The sequence below is a fragment of the Castanea sativa genome, chromosome 2, assembly GCF_040712315.1.
Source record: "Castanea sativa cultivar Marrone di Chiusa Pesio chromosome 2, ASM4071231v1".
NCBI lineage: Eukaryota > Viridiplantae > Streptophyta > Magnoliopsida > Fagales > Fagaceae > Castanea > Castanea sativa.
In genome coordinates, this window is record NC_134014.1 from 21,333,752 (window position 1) to 21,351,359 (window position 17,608).

Sequence of the window (17,608 nt, forward strand, 5' to 3'; positions counted from 1 at the left end):
TATTTTATTTTATTTTTTGCTTGTTAATTTATTCTAGATTTTATATCAATAAATTTTGTTTTGAACTTAAAAAATATCAATGATATTGTTAAGAGGATTAAGTGTGCGTTTGGGTAGAAATTATTCTACCCTGCGTCTGCATTTTTGGTGTTTCACGTTTTTTTTTTTTTTAATCGTGATTTTTTGACTTTTCTGTCTATGCATTGTTCACACAAGCAAAATAAGCGGTGGACAGTGCACACCAGTGGGTCTCGTGTACTATTCACAAACCCACAAACCTCGCTTTTTAGTAACTTTTTCAATAAAAATAGGTCATACAGCACTATTCACACATTTAAAAATTATTTTACTACAATATTTTTAGTTTTCATTTTTCAATTTTCAGCAAAATAAGTAGTATCCAAATGGACTATAAGCGTAATTTTATTGACAATTACTAAAATTAGTATATACATACTAGTATTAAAAATAAAAATAAAAAATCTTGGAGTGGGGTGTTGCACGTCCAACAATAGTTCCGTTCTTGGTTGAAGTTGTGGGCCTTGTGGCTGGAATAAAAAAAAGAAACATTAAGTTGTGGGCCGAAACATCATCATGACTCTTTTACATATATGCTGATTAGGGCAATAAACTAAAGTTGGTGCGAACCAAAAGTAGTTTATAATTGTGAAATGATGAAATTGAGTTTTCAAATTAAGATTTTAGTTTATGTGTATGTACATATTGTGTGCATAATTATTACTCTTGTCACTGCTAATTTTCCCTTGGAGAAAAATTGTATGAAGTCTATTACCTTTTGTTGGCCTTTTTCTAAGTTCTATAAATTTCTTTAAGAAATTCATTAGTTTGAAGGGAAGGTATCTTATTGGATATACTGTTGGTAGGCAGGCATGGCTGCTGCTCAGAGTGCTCTTCTAAGCAAACCAAAACACATGGAGCTATCTCTCATAGAAGCAGGGGCGCGCCTTTTTGTCACTAGGTTCCTTCGACGTTTTATCTCTGCTGGATGTTTAATGTGAGTTTAGTTTACTTCTAACTTAGATATCCTGCCAGTATGTGTGTGTGTGTGTATATATATATATATATATATAAAATACACATTTTATATATGCACTCTCTGAAATTAAGTTATAGTATGTAGCCTATGATCGTCTGGGCTCTAGGACTGGTACTTGACGAGAGGGCACTGAAAATTTATCATCATGCAAGAGCTGTTTAATTTGGAGGTTTCAATATTATTCTGGGGGGTATGTTTTTTGTTCAGCCCCCGAGCTGGTGTTAAAGGTTAATTTCTCTGGATTCTGTAGCCTTTTCCTTTTTGTTAAGGTTATGTGAGTTGATTATGTAAGGATTTCCATAATACTACGGTCTACGAACACAATGTTTTCTTAATATATATATATATATATATATAATTATTAAAGGAGTCAAATATGAGTAGTGGAGGAAAAACGATGGGTTTTTGAGTGTTATTGTGTCCACCACTTTAAAAATGGTGAGTTGTGTTCATAATATTAGTGAGGGAATTTTGTAATTGACCATGGGGCTTTAGTTTAAGTTCTCCCTAGAGTGAATTAAAATGGATATTATTGTTTGTACAAAGGATACCGTAGCCATTTTTGTTGAATTCCAGCTTCAAATAATAGGACCATTAGAATATGTATTGGAATTCCTTTTCCTGAACGTTTCTCAATAGGATTTTATGAAATTTTTTTGTGAAGGATTCAATCCAGATGGTTTTTAATTTCTAACACCAGTGGCAACACCCAATTGTTCAACAATGCTGCCAAAAACCATGTTATTAATATTTGACCCTCACCACCAACAGCTACCAAGGAAACGGCACTTTTTTTCTTCTTCTTCTTCCTCTTCTTTCTGAATAGCCTCTTTTATTGCAACAAAGGCAATTACAAAAGAAGATCAACCCAGTCCTTGGATGGCCTGAGATCTTCTTCTTTTACATGTGATTAGTTCGATCAAGAGGTCCATCCTGTCCAGTCAGGAAGATCCATCAAAATTCCCGTATCAAGAAGATTGATATACCATGCCTTGTGGTGTTGCAGTTTATTGGAGGAAGGGGGTACAGCATTGACCTTTGAAGGAGACAAGAGAAAGTGTCCTCTGAAAATAGTTCTTAAAGTTAATAATCCGCAGTTTTATTGGAAGGTATGTACCCTTAATCTATCTATGTTGGAATCATTTTTATACGGGTCTCATGCATGCGACATATTATTGTTGAAATTGGCAGGAAAATGTTTCAAAATTAAATTACAGGCAGCGCATTATATTGGTATTTAAAATTCAAAATCTTATTATATTATACAGCAAAATTTTTCTCACCATCTTGTTTTAAACAGGTTATGACAAATGCTGATTTAGGCCTTGCAGATGCATATATTGATGGGGATATTTCTTTCAACGATAACAACGAAGGTCTTCTAAACCTTTTTCTGGTAAGATTGATTTTAGTCTGAATTAATTCCAAACAGAGCTAGTTTGTCCCTATACGTACAAAGTATTTTTCTGGTATTTACTTCCTAAGATTTTGCCTTGCTCACACACACGTGTATATATATATATATGTTCTGCAGATTCTTATTGCCAGCAGAGATTCAAATTCCTCTATCTCGAAATTGAATAAGAGAAGGTGTATATTACTAATTTGCTACTACCAGATTTTGCTGTGAACCTGGATAAAAATATTATGATTAATTATTTCCTAAATTGTTCTTTTTTTATTATTATTACTATTATTATTATTATTATTATTATTTTGGCTATAGGGGCTGGTGGACACCATTGCTATTCACAGCTACTCTAGGATCTTTGACGCACTTTTTCAAGCATTTTTTAAGGCATAATAGTCTCACACAAGCTCACAGGAACATCGCTTGTCATTATGAGCTGGTATATGACTATGGCCTTTAAATTCTTTCTTTTTATACTACCGCTACTTCTTAATGCAATAGTCACTCTACAAATATAAATTAATTGTAAGATGTAGGGAGGGTTGGGATTTAAGTCTCCAAGAGAGAGCTTCACATATATATACATTTAAATTAAACTAGAGTAGAAATTTTATCCTCTATAAAAAGTAAAAATAAAAAATCATTCTTTTTATTTGAGGTCTTTGGATTAGTCTAGAAGGAATCTATAGCAAAGTTTACGTAAACACCAATTGAAACAAAGTTTACGTAAACACAAATTGAAAACATGCGAATGTGTACACGTGTGTGTATTGTCATGTAAAGCACTGTCCACAATGTTACATAGGACGGTTTGACCATGAAAGTATGAACTATTTTTAAAATTCTTAGAGAAAGCAATTGGGAATGAGTAAAGATTCCAAAAAAAATACGTCAGCGCAATGTTAGACAGAGTTAGGAATCAGGATTGTGGTTTAAAAGGGCTAAAAAAAAGAGGTTAAAAGTAATTAATTTTAAAAAATTAGGCAAAATACATCATTAGTCTATGAAATTAACTTAATAAGCACTTTTGGTCTTTAAAGTTTCAAATAAACATTAACTACAGATAGTTTCATTACTTATGTGACTAATGAATGAATGATGTGTGTTTTTTTTAAATGACATGACAATTTTTTCAACAAAATAAAAAATCCATATGATTAGTATTACCCGGACCAATCAAAGGTCCAAACCCAAACCTGTTAGAAACGGATCTTCCTCAATTCAACTAACTGAACCCTAACCCATTCCGTTACTGCTCTTCACCATATCTAGAACCATCTATGTCTCATAGTTTTTTGTCTACATCAACGCAGGAGTCAGGACTCTTACATATCCAAGTGATATATAAAATCCCAAATTCCAAACATGGTTGAGAGGGAACTAAAAAAATTAATTGATTGTACAGAATCTTAATTTAATTAGGACTAGTGCACCACTATCCAATAAAGAAAACGTAAGAGCAAAAAATTTAAATGAGAAAAACAAAGGCAAACACATATTTTGCCACCAAAATGAATGTCTGAGCTGAACTAATGACATATCAAGACAATTCTTAAGCGTCAGTGCACCAACTGAATTATAGATTTAAAAATATAAAACATTTAAAACTGTACAACTCTTTGTTCTTATCATTTTCTATGGCTTAAAAGAGAAAACTAATTCAGGCGAGAGAAGAAGCCGGCCAGGCGAAGACTCATTTTTAACAAGTTTGGGTTTGGCCATGAGCAAGCAAGACTGACATGGGTTTTTTTAATGTTAAAAATGCTACCACATCACCTTACAAAAGTCACATAATTATTTTATTAACCACATTGTAAAAAAAAAAAATAAAAACTATAAAAAATTAATGAAAGCCTGATAATATCTATTTTTTAAACTTTAAGGACTAATAACTCTCATTTCAAACTTTAAGAATCAAAATAGCTTGATTAGGAATTTAGGATTCTTCCATAAGAAATTAGGACTTAATTGGATCAATTGTGGGATACTATTTTCAATCTGTATAATGGTACCTGATCAGTCCGTGTAGGTGGTCGTGGTGATGATTTAAACTTTGATTAATGAACAACTGCGGCAAGTGGCAATGCGAAGTTATGGCATGTCATAATCCACAATAGTTAAATATGTCTTGACATCCAACTCTTATTTGATCAAGACGTACATAACTTCACATTGCCACATGTTCAAATTGTTCGTTCTATCGAATTTCTTTACTTTAAATTTGGCGTTAAAAACCAGAGTCTTAATTGTCAAAGGTTTTGTAGAGAACTTTGCCAAAAGTTTTGTTGAGGACTTACCAAGAATTTAATTGATTCGACCTTTATCCTACATCCACAAGCGACGAGAGGGAGAAAAAGGGACCAATAAGACACTAGCTCCAATGGGCCTTGGGCTTTTCCGTCAACTCTTGACAAGCCCAAAGTTACCATTAATTATATTTAATACCACTATATAAATATAATTGCACTCTAGGCCTTATTAATAAATTATATCCCAAGACTTTATCATGCATACAACCCCTTCATTAAAATATTCGTAGTAATCCAAAGTCATGAATATAGACTGCCACTTTTAAGATTACTACATCTTAATCCTTGAGTACCCGGTTTAATCATTTATGTTATTCGTCATATATTTATGAAATCCAATTTCATAAATATATACTTTAGTAACTCCTTACTAAAGTAGTTGGGCCCAACACTCTAAATAACTAAATCCATTAAACTTATCTCAAGGGAATATTTTGTATCTCCATTAAGAGACTATGAATTCCATCTTGAGAATATATGTTCCATCAACACTAAATGCGGATGCCCAACATACTGAGGTTTTGACCGTAACTAATAGATCTCACTCCTGATATATCAAAGCAACCTACATCTCATGATTATGTCCATTATTCTCTCAGGATTTAGAGTTGATGTAAATAGAAGTCGTGAGATTTATTATTCATTTGACAGTCGTTAGGAGAATAATAAATCTCACAGCGGTCCAGTTTAATATGTCTTAACTCTTAAAACATATCAACATACCAACTAGAAGTCTCCACTTCCATGATCAAGACAAATCATCTTAGTTGATATGTTATAGTTTTCGCAGATGAAACGCCCAATTTCATCACCGACTACGAACTAAATTTCTGAGTTTACAAAGAACTTGTGATTTATATCTTCTGTGACTTTTCACAGAAATCACATACAATGCATCTCATGGACTATGATAATGTCTTAGTTCATTTATAGATAGTCTCATATAATTAAACAATTTAATTATTAAATACATGCCAATAAATTGGGTTTTAGGGCATAAACCCCAACAATCACAGCATTTAAAATGAGTCATCGCTCCTTATTCATTAGAGTTTTTATTTTATTATTATTATTATTTTATATTAAAAGATAAAAATTCTATTCTAATCTAATCGAAATGTTTATGTGTGATACTTCATCAAAAGACTTAAACCTCAGCCCTTACCGTTACCCTACACAAATACTTATACTTATGGAGTGACTATATACAATCTTAAATTCATGGAAACTTGAGGAGAAGGAAAAGAATCACAACACTTGTTTTATTAGGGTCACATCTATAAAAGTACATATAGAGCAAAGAATCACGACCCTTTTCAATATGCATATGATCACTAGTTGGTTCTTCTCCCGGCACAAAAACTTCTGGTTGAATATAACGCATCTTATGAAATTGTTCTTTTTCTATAGTCACTTCAAAATTAAGTTTGCTTGCAGGACCGCATCAAGTTTCTTCTTTGTGATTACCGCCAATTGCCCAATACCTACAAATATGACAGAATTATATCTTGGTGTGATCCTTTGCCAATAAATATTCAATTAGACACTAATGATTCCAAATATAACATGATCTTTGATGGCATTTTTCAGTGAGATGATAGAACATGTTGGCCATGAATATATGGATGAGTTTTTTGGTTGCTGTGAATCATTATTAGCAGAAGACGGGCTTTTTGTTCTACAGGTAATTAAACAAATGGTGTCTTACATATCTCTTTCCCAGTTTTATTAAATCGTCTTGGTCTTTATAATTTTTGCATGGGTTTAATTTAAATGCATGCAGAAAATATTGTTTCACACTCATTATATACTCCTTACACACATTCATAAGCTCTCGTGTGATGTATACAACTTTTATTGATATTCACATTTAAAATGTAAAACGAGAAATATGTACTAATAATGTACACTAGTGAGTATGTAAGAGTAATTGCCCATTTAAATATACCGCTAATCATTAAAGCTGGTTTGTGATTGTCTCTTCTTAGTTCTCGTCAATGCCGGACGAACGTTACAACGAGAACAGGCGAAGTTCGGATTTTATAAAGGAATATATATTTCCCGGTGTATGCATACCTTCATTAAGCAGGGTAACATCAGCCATGGCGAATGCATCCAGACTCAGGTATTAAATTATTGTTTGGTTTAACTATTTATTTCTATAGAAAATTGATTCAAAGTTTTGTAAGTGCAGCGTGGAGCACGTGGAGAATATAGGGATTCATTACCCCCAAACACTTAGATATTGGAGAAGAAATTTTATGGCCAACCAGAGGTAAGAAAAATAATCATAATCATATTGATTATCAAAAAATAATAATAATAATAATCATATTGTTCTCTTACTTCTCCTGACACTAGAATAATTTCTTCATTAGGTTGTGGTTAGACTTGCAAAAACACATAAATTATCACAGTTTAGAATGTGCGAATGTGCTGCATAGTTAGCTAACCAAACGTTATGATCCCATTAATATCTTAGAAAATAATAGAATTCTTGTTGATTATCCACAAAGCAAATAATAGAATTCTTGTCTAGATTTTGTAAATCAAACATGAATTAAAAAAAGGGGTCTCTAATTGTAAATCAAACGACCCAATGGATACATTATGCTGAATGCATGAATTGTACTTAATTTGATGTACTAGTTGAAGATGGCTAAATGCTAGCTTTGTTTGGGAGGTGGTATTTTATGGAGCAGCTACATATATAGCTACATACATCATCATGGATGAGAGGTCCATAACTCTGCCCCCACAAGATAATTATCACTTGTTTTAGTAATTAAAAAATTATCTACTACCACACATCCTTGGTGCGATGGTCACTCCACAAGTACAAGTGCTTGTGAAGCTTGTGAAGTGTGGAGGGCAAAAGCCGGGGTTCAAGTCTCCAGTAGTGAGTTTCACACACATATACACTTAGATTAAATTAGAGTAGAATTTTATTTTGTATAAAAAATAAAAATAAAAATAAAAATCTCCTACACCATTGAGTGGGTCTCCCACAAACATGTGGGCCCCAAAAGAGCGTACCTGCCTCTTGTGAGAGTCTCACTCTATAAAGGATGAATCAGAGATACTTTCTGCTCAAGGCTTGTTCGCTCAAGACTTGTTTACTTTTAGAGGATAATATATCTACATTCTTTTGTTATTATTCAGACTCTAAAGTGAATTTTTAATGTCGCACCCATATCAAATTTTTGCGAAATTTGCGAAAGCAAAGTATGTAAATTATTAATCATCAAAGACATTGTCTAGACCCTAATATAAGTTTTCCATGAAAGAATGAGATAATATCACTGAATCACAAATACACTTGACTTGCATTCTTTTTATTATAATAAAATTTGTTGGAAATTTAGACCCTAACTGATACATGCTACTTACGCAATTTTATGCCAAGTTTGATTGATAGAACCAATTATGCTTAATTGCAAGATAAGTTCGTGGTTTATCATTGCACGCACCAATAATGCAAGTATAATCATAGTGAAAAATAAAAAACACAAGCAATATGGATACGAAGAGAAAGCTCTAGAATGGAAAAACTCTTTGGAGGTTTACTACCAACCCTCAAGGAAACATATTCACTAAATAGAATTAAATTTTTACACCAAGTAATAATACTTACTGACATGATCACAAGTAACTTCAAATTTTTGGACTCTACTACCATCGACTCTGTTCACACTAACACCCTGTTTGTAACTTCAAGATTGCTCTTGAAGATTCTTCACAGTAGCAACTCTATATATGGAATGTGTGTATCAACTTCACCTTAATCACTAATTTTGAAATATTCTTCTTCAATTCATGGTATGAGAGAACATGGTTACAAAAACCCTAAGCACACAATACACAGCTCTCCAAAAATCTATTTGATCATCCTATATTATCTTTTATACTATAATTAGGTCACGAAATACTAGAGATTGGACTATTCGATGGGCTTGGATTCTAAACCTTTGATTCTAAATCTATCAACTAAGTGTTGAACCAAGTGTCGAGGCTGTAGACACTTTAGTTCACTTGTTCTAATATAAGTCTTGTATGTCAAATACTATTCAAAGACTCATTCCAAACTAACTTTTGTTAACGGTTTGCCAAACTATAACCATGAACCTAACAAAATCATCAAAAAAAATATATACAAACCATAAACTAACTAGATTAACACTTGTACTAGAAGTAAACTTAGGATTATTTATTTGTAAAACAAATATATCCTAATATTATCAATTTGGACTATGAATTATAAGAGATTTGGGTCTTATTGTTTTTAACAACACCCATTGTTGTTATCATGGTGTTGCACTAGCCCTCTGCTGGAAAAATGAGAAGAATTTATTATAGGGAAGTACCATATCTATAATGTTTTCATAACAAATTCTAAGTGGTAAGTTATTATTAGTTCTAATATAAACCTATCATTGAAATTATTATTTTTTCCTACCAATAATAACTTGTCACATATATTTTGTTGTAAAAGTGTTGTGAAATTATTGTAAAGGCTTTTCTCTTTATTTTATGGTAAAGAAACAGACTCATCCAAGAGCATTGTCATTTAGTTTTTGCAAAGTAAACAGATGCCAAGGCAAATTAATTTGAAAGTGCAAAATGGTCGACTGAAGATATATCATATATCCTTGAAACTTGCTACGAACGTTAGACAAAAAATAACAAGTTTTGGTAACACATATTTCAAAATTTATTTTTGTTATAGGTTGATGAAGACTAGGACATGCACAAGTTTTTGTTACTTTATAGTAGAAAAGAGGAGATGAGAAAGAATAATATTGCTATAGGAATGTGTAATAAAACTATTATATGGAAATTTTATGATTATTCTACATTGTCAAACTAATCTTGGTATCAAGCTGACTACAAGGTTTTTTTTATTTTGATGTCGGGTCTTTAATGTTTTTGTTCAGCAAAATCCTTGCTCTCGGATTTGATGAAAAGTTTATACGAACATGGGAATATTACTTTGATTATTGTGCAGCTGATTTTAAGTCACGTACACTTGGAGTTTATCAAGTATGTTTCTTGCCAAAGTATTATTATGATACAAAAGAACATATTGACTCATGAAAAATATTGCTAAGATTCATGTAAACTGTTATCAAGAATGTTGTTTCTTTTTGTGTTGATTACCCATTGCCAAATTATTAGTTGAGAAAATATATGTCATATATATTTTTTAATATTTGATACAAACTAAAATGGTAGACCAAACACGTGCTACCTTCTCATCTCTCTCTCCCTCTCCTCCACATCGCAAGCACCGTCCCATCAATGTGACCTCCTTCCCAGTATAGATTAATTCATGCCCCTCTAATTGCTTCAATTGTTTTGTTTTTTTTTTTATTTTTTTGTATTTTGTATTTATCAGTTTTAACTAATTTTGGAATACCCATCTCCTCCTCCCCCACACTTCTTTCTTACACGGCTACCACCACCAATACCACCATAACCACCCTCCCCCCCCCCCCCCCCCTCTTCCCACATCCACTCTCCACATCATTACTGATGATGCTTAAAAGATCAACAGTAAGCTGCTAGTACTCTCCCGATTTGAAGCAACACCTGCGAAGGAAAAAAGTAGGTAATCGACAGAGAGCACCGGTGTGGTGCCGGCCAAAGACCCTCCGACGATCAAGTTAGAATCTTTTAAACAACCCTAGAGTGCCAGAGTTGAGGTAATTGTGCGTACCTTTGGGTCATGAGGGTCTTGGGGTATATATAGTGGTGTATGGCCGAAATTTGCGCCCAGGTGAAGATGTACTTTCCTTTTTAAAAGAGTAATTCGCGGATCTTTGCCTATTGTATTGAGCCCTTTCCTTATAGGAATCTCCTTAACTAAGTCGAACGCGTAGCGCAAGGACTTTCCTTATATTCACATAAGCAGAGGTCCAGATAGGCTAAAAATGAAAGTTGGATTATTCCTTCAGCCTTCACCTGCCAAGGTCGTCAGCCCACGCGTAACTCCTATACTGTCGTCAGCTTACGTACGTCAACGTGGTCCGTCAGCCAAGGACATCAGCCAGACCTTACAGTCAAGGTCGTCACCCCTGACTCGTCCACGTGATCCGTCACCCTAACGTTGCTGCGTAAGGGGCATGGCTATGAATGCTAAAGAGGTGTTAATGACAGTAGTTGACGGACAGCGTATTGTCGTCAGCTTCTTGACGTGCATTCAATATGTAAGTGAACTTCCGTCACCTTCTTCATGTATCGTCACCTTGTGATAACGTCACTATCAGCTGCCCCCCACTCCATTATCCCGTCAGCCATGGGCGACGGGTCATGGAGTTGGTGTCACTGGGGAAATGGTGTTTGCATGGTGGTTTGTGCCATGTTCATTAAATGGTGGGACACATGTCACAAGCAGATTGGCTCCGCGTCTGGACGAGTGTGTCGCTTCGTCTTTCGCGCCTCCTCTCTCCTATATATATCTCACTATTTACCTTTTTTCCACTTTTTTCGCCTTGTTCATCTTGAGAGAAAAAATTCGTCATTGCCAGTTTTACCATACCGTCGACCGTGCAACCGTCACCTTCTTGAGACCGTCCTCCTACACGTAAGTTTTCTTTACTTTACCTTTTTACCTTTTCTAGTGACGCCCTTTAGTGAAGTCGTCTGCCTAGGATCTTAGAAAAACCCGTCATTTGTAGGTCATTTGTAGGTAGTCAGATGTCTAGGGAGACGCCGAGTGATCCATCGTCAATCCGCGACGGAGCGGGTTACGACGAAGTTTTTCCATCAGGTCGTGAGCCCGCGGAGGGCCTATCCTGGTCGTCAGAAAGAGACTCGTCAACTCCTTCTGACGGTGAAGTAGAGAGTTCTAGAGGAAGTGAGGTGTACGGTGATGAAGAAGGGGTAGCCGACGAAGCCCAAGGGGTTCGTGGAAGGGAAAGTTGCAGTGACGGGGGTGAGAGTGACGGTGACGAGGAAGCCTCAGTGAGCACCTCGGGATCCTCTGGTGATGACCGTCCCTTCATCTTACCCTCCGAGTGGTCCGTCAACAATTTTCTCCCGACGATGTCGGAGAATGTTTTCAAAACTTTGCGGTCCCGTTACCAAATACCCGACGACATTCCCATCCGTCTGCCTGAGGAGGGTGAGAGGTGCTACTCAGGACGAACCGCGGACGTCGGCATGTATGATGCCATGTTCGCGGCAGATCGAGATTGCCGCTGACGGCATTACACCGTCAGCTGGCTAACTTTCTAGGGATTTCTGTCAGCCAGATTGCCCCCAATGCTTGGCGAACCTTCATTGGTGCCGAGGTCTTGTGGGGTAGTCTAAGTGGTGGGAACCGTCAGCTGACCTTGGACGAGTTCTTTTGGTGTTATCGTCCTCAGCACATTTCCTCGTCCAAAGGAGTGTACCAATTTTGCAGTGAGGGATAAGGAGTTGAAGTTAGTGTCAGATATGCCCGACTCCAATAGGAAGTGGAAGGGCAGGTACTTCTTTGTAGAAGGGACAAATTGGGTATGTCGTCAAGAGGAGTGGGGATCAATGCCCAATGGTTTTGATAACACATGGGCTTACGTTAGAGATTCAGGTTAATCCCGTCGACTCTTCTTGCCTCGTCTACTCTTTTGCTATCTTAACCCGTCACTTTTCATTGCAGCTAATAACCGTCCACGTATTACCGAGGAGCAGGAGGATTTCATTCGTCGAGTGACGGCAATTCCATTGGACGAGAGGAAGTGTCGGGATCTAATCACGTTAGATACTCTTCACTTGTATTGTGGAGGTCCTGAACCGACGGAGGAAGCTTGCAAATTGAACGCTTATTCACGTCGTCGTAAGTGCCTTTTACCTTCTTGCCTTTATCCTGACGTTGTCTCTTTCTAACCCTTATTCTTCACAGAAATGGAGTCAGCTAAACAACGGATTCGAGCTGCTGCTGCGGCCAAGAAGAGACAGCAGGAGAAGGTTGGGGACGAGTCAACCCCACCGTCAGCCCACAGGCCCGTCGGGAAGGTCGCGGCCAAGAGGAAGCCTGACGGTAGAGAAGATCGTCAGGGGAAGAAAGCTGCCCCAACCCCTGGGGACAAGTCTTCACGAAGGCCGTCGCCTCCCAGGCCCGTTCATGGGGCAGGTAAGGGGCCTATGACCTCGTCAGGCCCTGTCTCCCAGGGGTCTGCTCCTCGCCTTCTGACCCACAAAGATTACGCTGTAGAGGTGACGGAGTCCATTTTGAAGGATGAGGAAATGGACCTTTGTGCCGAGCAGACCATTGACGAGATAAAGGCGTCAGGCCTTTTTGACCTTACCAGGGTGAGTCTCGCTTTCTATTTTGATGCCCGTCCAACTTTTTATGCCCTGACGTTGTCCTGCCCTTTTTTTTTTTTCAGGCTATGGTTCGCATGAAAGCACTGTCAAGCAGGTGCTCTGCCAAGGAAGGGGTGATCACCCGTCTGAACGAGCGCGTCAAGTACCTAGCTGACGGTCAGGCGCAGTTCAAGGAAGCGAACAAAATCTTGGGCACGGAGCTGAGGGACTATAAGGAAAAGCTGACGGAGGAGACCCGCAGACGGGAGATGGAAACGGAGGCCAAGGTGACGGCGGAGAAGGAGTTGAGATCCATCCTAGTCCAGGTGGAGACGGCTAGGAACGACGCTGTGACGGAGTTCAAAGATTCGTCGGCCTTTATAGACGCCTGCGCTGCCTACTACGGTGATGGGTTTGAGGACTGCTTGAAGCAAGTAAAATCCGTCTATCCGGACTTGGATCTGTCAAGGATTTCAATGGATGAGTCCATCCCGTCAACCCCTGCAGGCGACGTCGTCCATGAAGATGCTGACGACAATAATCAGAGAGACAACAGCGTCGTCCTTGCCCAGCCAGTCGCGGATCACTCCGTCACCCTGACTCCAAATCCTCACAATGGCGACCCAAATGCCGTCAGCCCTTCTCTCTCTTGTGCCCAACCTTTCAATGTTGAAGATGATGGACAACACTGACGCCCTCTCATGAGATAGAAGCCTTTTTTTTTTTTTTTTTTTTTTTTTGAAGAACTGTAGACGAAATTGTAGTACTTGGCGCCCATTTTTCTGGGCTTTTGTAAAGACATTGCCTATTTTAATTTTAATGCCATTTTATGCTTCAAGCATGTGTGTTTTTTTTTATTAAGTCAAAATTGTCCGTGATGAACTCGTCAGCTTAAGGGTGACGGTATTTTTCTTCAATCCAATTTTTTGAATTGATGACGGCGTCAGCTTCTTTTTCATAAAAACAGGGTCGTTTTTATCATTCCGTCACTTACATGGGGAGTTTCCTAACGGCGTCAGCTAACTTTGAACATAACACCGTTATTATGAACTTAACGCCGTCACTTTGAACATAATACCGTCACCTTGTTGCATCATGGCAAGGTGACGAGCTCAAGAGGGAGCACATCAGCATTTTATTGCCCTTGTACATCTTATGCGCTTGGTGGTACGGCCTTATAGCAATGAGGTCGTCCACCTTGTTGTCTTTAGATTGGGATCGTCCACTTTGTGGATTTTAGGTGTAAAATTGTCCACTTTGTGGACTTATTTATGACGCCGTCCACTTTGTGGACTTAGATGTAGATCGTCCACCTTGTGGACTTAGAGGCAGACCGTCCACTTTGTGGACTTATAAGCAGGTCGTCCACTTTGTGGACTTGGATGTAGGTCGTCTACTTTGTGGACTTATAAGCATGTCGTCCACTTTGTGGACTTATAAGTATGTCGTCCACTTTGTGGACTTAGATGTAGGCCGTCCACTTTGTGGACTTAGACGTAGGCCGTCCACTTTGTGGACTTAGATGTAGGTCGTCCACTTTGTGGACTTATAAGCATGTCGTCCACTTTGTGGACTTATAAGCATGTCGTCCACTTTGTGGACTTATAAGCATGTCGTCCACTTTGTAGACTTAGATGTAGGCCGTCCACTTTGTGGACTTAGACGTAGGCCGTCCACTTTGTGGACTTAGATGTAGGTCGTCCACTTTGTGGACTTATAAGCATGTCGTCCACTTTGTGGACTTAGATGTAGGCTGTCCACTTTGTGGACTTAGATGTAGGTCGTCCACTTTGTGGACTTATAAGCATGTCGTCCACTTTGTGGACTTAGATGTAGAGGACCTGTTGTTTTCTTCAAGACAAAAAAAATTCACTAGTCGTTTTTGAATGAACCTCCTCTTATTATGATGAATGCATAAGTAAAATTTTGTTCAAAAATGGGAAAGATAAGTTTTCAGCCCTTTGGGCTTAAAATATACTGTAGACAAGAATAAGCTAAGACAAATAATTAAGGATCGTAAACTGGTTAGGAGGAGTAACGTTCCGCTTGCTATCTTCTACTGGTAGTACTTTCTGAGGTGCTCGGCGTTCCATGGGTGTCGCAGTTTCTGCCCGTCAAGAGTCTCTAGGTGATAGGTGCCCTTTCTTCGCCATGATACGATCTTGTAGGGTCCTTCCCAGTTCGGGCCAAGCTTTCCTTGTGTGGGATCTCTGGCTGCGCCCATTACTTTCCTTAAAACAAGATCTCCAACTTTGAAGTCTCGGTGCTTGACTCGGGAGTTGTAGTGCTTGCTTACGAGGTCCTGGTATCGTGCGAGTCTCTGCTCAGCCACCGCCCTTACTTCGTCAATTAGATCCAGTTGTAAACGAAGCTCTTGATCATTTCTTCCCTCGTCGTGATTGGCCACCCTATAACTTGTGAGTCCTATCTCGGCTGGAATGACCGCTTCATTTCCGTATGTCAGCTGGAAAGGGGTTTCTCCTGTAGGGGTTCGCACTGTCGTTCTGTATGCCCATAACACGCTGGGTAGCATCTCAGGCCATACGCCCTTTGCCCCCTCGAGCCGAGTCTTTATGATTCGAAGCAAGGATCGGTTGGTGACTTCTACTTGTCCGTTTGCCTGAGGATGGGCTGGGGAGGAATAATGGTTCTTGATTCCTAACTCTGAACAGAAGGCTCGGAAGGAGTCGTTGTCAAATTGTTTACCGTTGTCCGAGATTAAGACTCTTGGAATCCCATACCTGTAAACAATGTTTCTCCATACAAAACCCCTTATGTTCTTTTCAGTAATTGTGGCTAGGGCTTCAGCTTCAACCCATTTGGTGAAGTAATCGATGCCGACGACGAGGAACTTCAGCTGCCTTGCTGCCATCGGGAATGGTCCCATGATGTCCAACCCCCATTGGGCGAATGGCCATGGGGCAGTTATGGGGGTCAATTCTTCCGCCGGTTGCCGAATGATGTTGCTGAACCTTTGACACTTGTCGCAAGCTCTCACATAAACCTGGGCGTCATTTTGCATTGTTGGCCAATAGTACCCGGCTCGGATCAGCTTTTGTACCAACGACCGTGATCCAGAGTGGTTGCCGCATATCCCCTCGTGTACTTCTCTCATCACATAGTCTGCTTCTTCGGGGCCTACGCACCTTAGATATGGTCGAGAAAAGCCCCTTTTGTAGAGAACGTCCTTTATCAAGACAAACCGTGCAGACCGGACCTTCAACTTCCTGGCGGCATCCTTTTCATCAGGCAACGTGCCATCTTTTAGGTAGGAGATCAAGGGCGTGGTCCAATTGTTTTCGGAACCAATTTCCTGTACGCAGACAACGTCAATTAATGGTGAGGACTGAATGAAAGAAAATACCTTGTCGATGGGGGTCATAGTTTCCGCAGATGCGGCTTTGGAAAGTCGGTCGGCATGTTCGTTTTCTCCTCTTGGAATTTGGACTATTTTGGCTTGCAGTCCGTCCACCCTCTTTTTTGCTTGCTCCCAGTACCTCTTCATTCTTTCACCCTTGCACTCGTACTCGCCATTTACCTGGCTTGTGACGACTTGGGAGTCGCAATGAACAACCACATTCGTGGCCCCTACAACTTGAGCAAGGTCTAGACCTGCTATCAGGGCTTCATACTCAGCTTCATTGTTAGTTGTAGGAAAGTCGAGGCGAATCATGCATTTTAGCTCGTCGCCTTCCGGAGAGTTAAGCACGACCCCTACCCCGCCAGCCTTCTTGTTGGATGATCCGTCAGTGAAAATGCCCCATTGGGGAGTCTTTTCCTCTTCGCCTTCCGCGTTGGTGAACTCAGCAATGAAGTCAGCCACCGCTTGTCCCTTGATGGCGACGCGGGGGCGATATTGTATATCAAATTCACTTAGCTCTACGGACCACAGCGCCATCCGTCCGGCAGCCGCGGGGCTGCCCATTGCCCGCCGCAAAGGCTTGTCAGTTAGGACGACTATTGTATGGGCTTGAAAATATGGCTTGAGCTTACGGGCCGCTGTAACCAAAGCGAAGGCAAGTTTCTCCATGGGGGGATATCTCTCTTCTGCGCCGTGCAATGCCTTGCTCGCATAGTACACGGCCGCTGGACCTTATCGTCTTCTCTAATTAGGGCCGCACTGACGGCTGCTGGGGAAACGGCCAGATAGAGGAACAGTTCTTCTCCTGGTTGTGAGGGGCTTAGCAATGGTGGGGACGAGAGGTAGGCCTTTAAATCTTCGAATGCTTGTTGACACTCGGCAGTCCATTCAAAGGACTTTTTCAATGTTCGGAAAAAGGGTAGACATCTGTCTGCAGCCTTCGACACAAACCTGCTGAGCGCGGCGACCCTACCATTGAGGCTTTGTACTTCCTTGATATTTTTAGGAGGGGCCATCCCCATTATGGCCTGAATCTTGTCCGGGTTGGCCTCGATCCCTCTTTGGGATACCATGTATCCCAAGAACTTTCCTGCCGTCACTCCAAAGGCACACTTGCTTGGGTTGAGCTTCATGTTGTAGGAGCGAAGAGTATCGAATGTTTCCTTGAGATCCTCCAGATGAGC

The 17,608-nt window shown here is 39.3% G+C and overlaps 1 protein-coding gene across 1 annotated transcript; it reads left to right on the plus strand.

Moving 5' to 3' along the window:
* The first annotated feature begins 652 nt into the window (after positions 1-652).
* Positions 653-10,243, plus strand: LOC142625060 (uncharacterized). The gene is made up of 10 exons (XM_075798770.1): positions 653-1,015; positions 2,064-2,166; positions 2,358-2,453; positions 2,592-2,647; positions 2,784-2,907; positions 6,215-6,288; positions 6,368-6,461; positions 6,766-6,902; positions 6,972-7,052; positions 9,712-10,243. Exons 1-10 carry the CDS (start codon positions 891-893, stop codon positions 9,869-9,871), a joined length of 1,050 nt encoding a protein of 349 aa, XP_075654885.1. The 5' UTR covers positions 653-890; the 3' UTR covers positions 9,872-10,243.
* Positions 10,244-17,608: the final 7,365 nt, after the last annotated feature.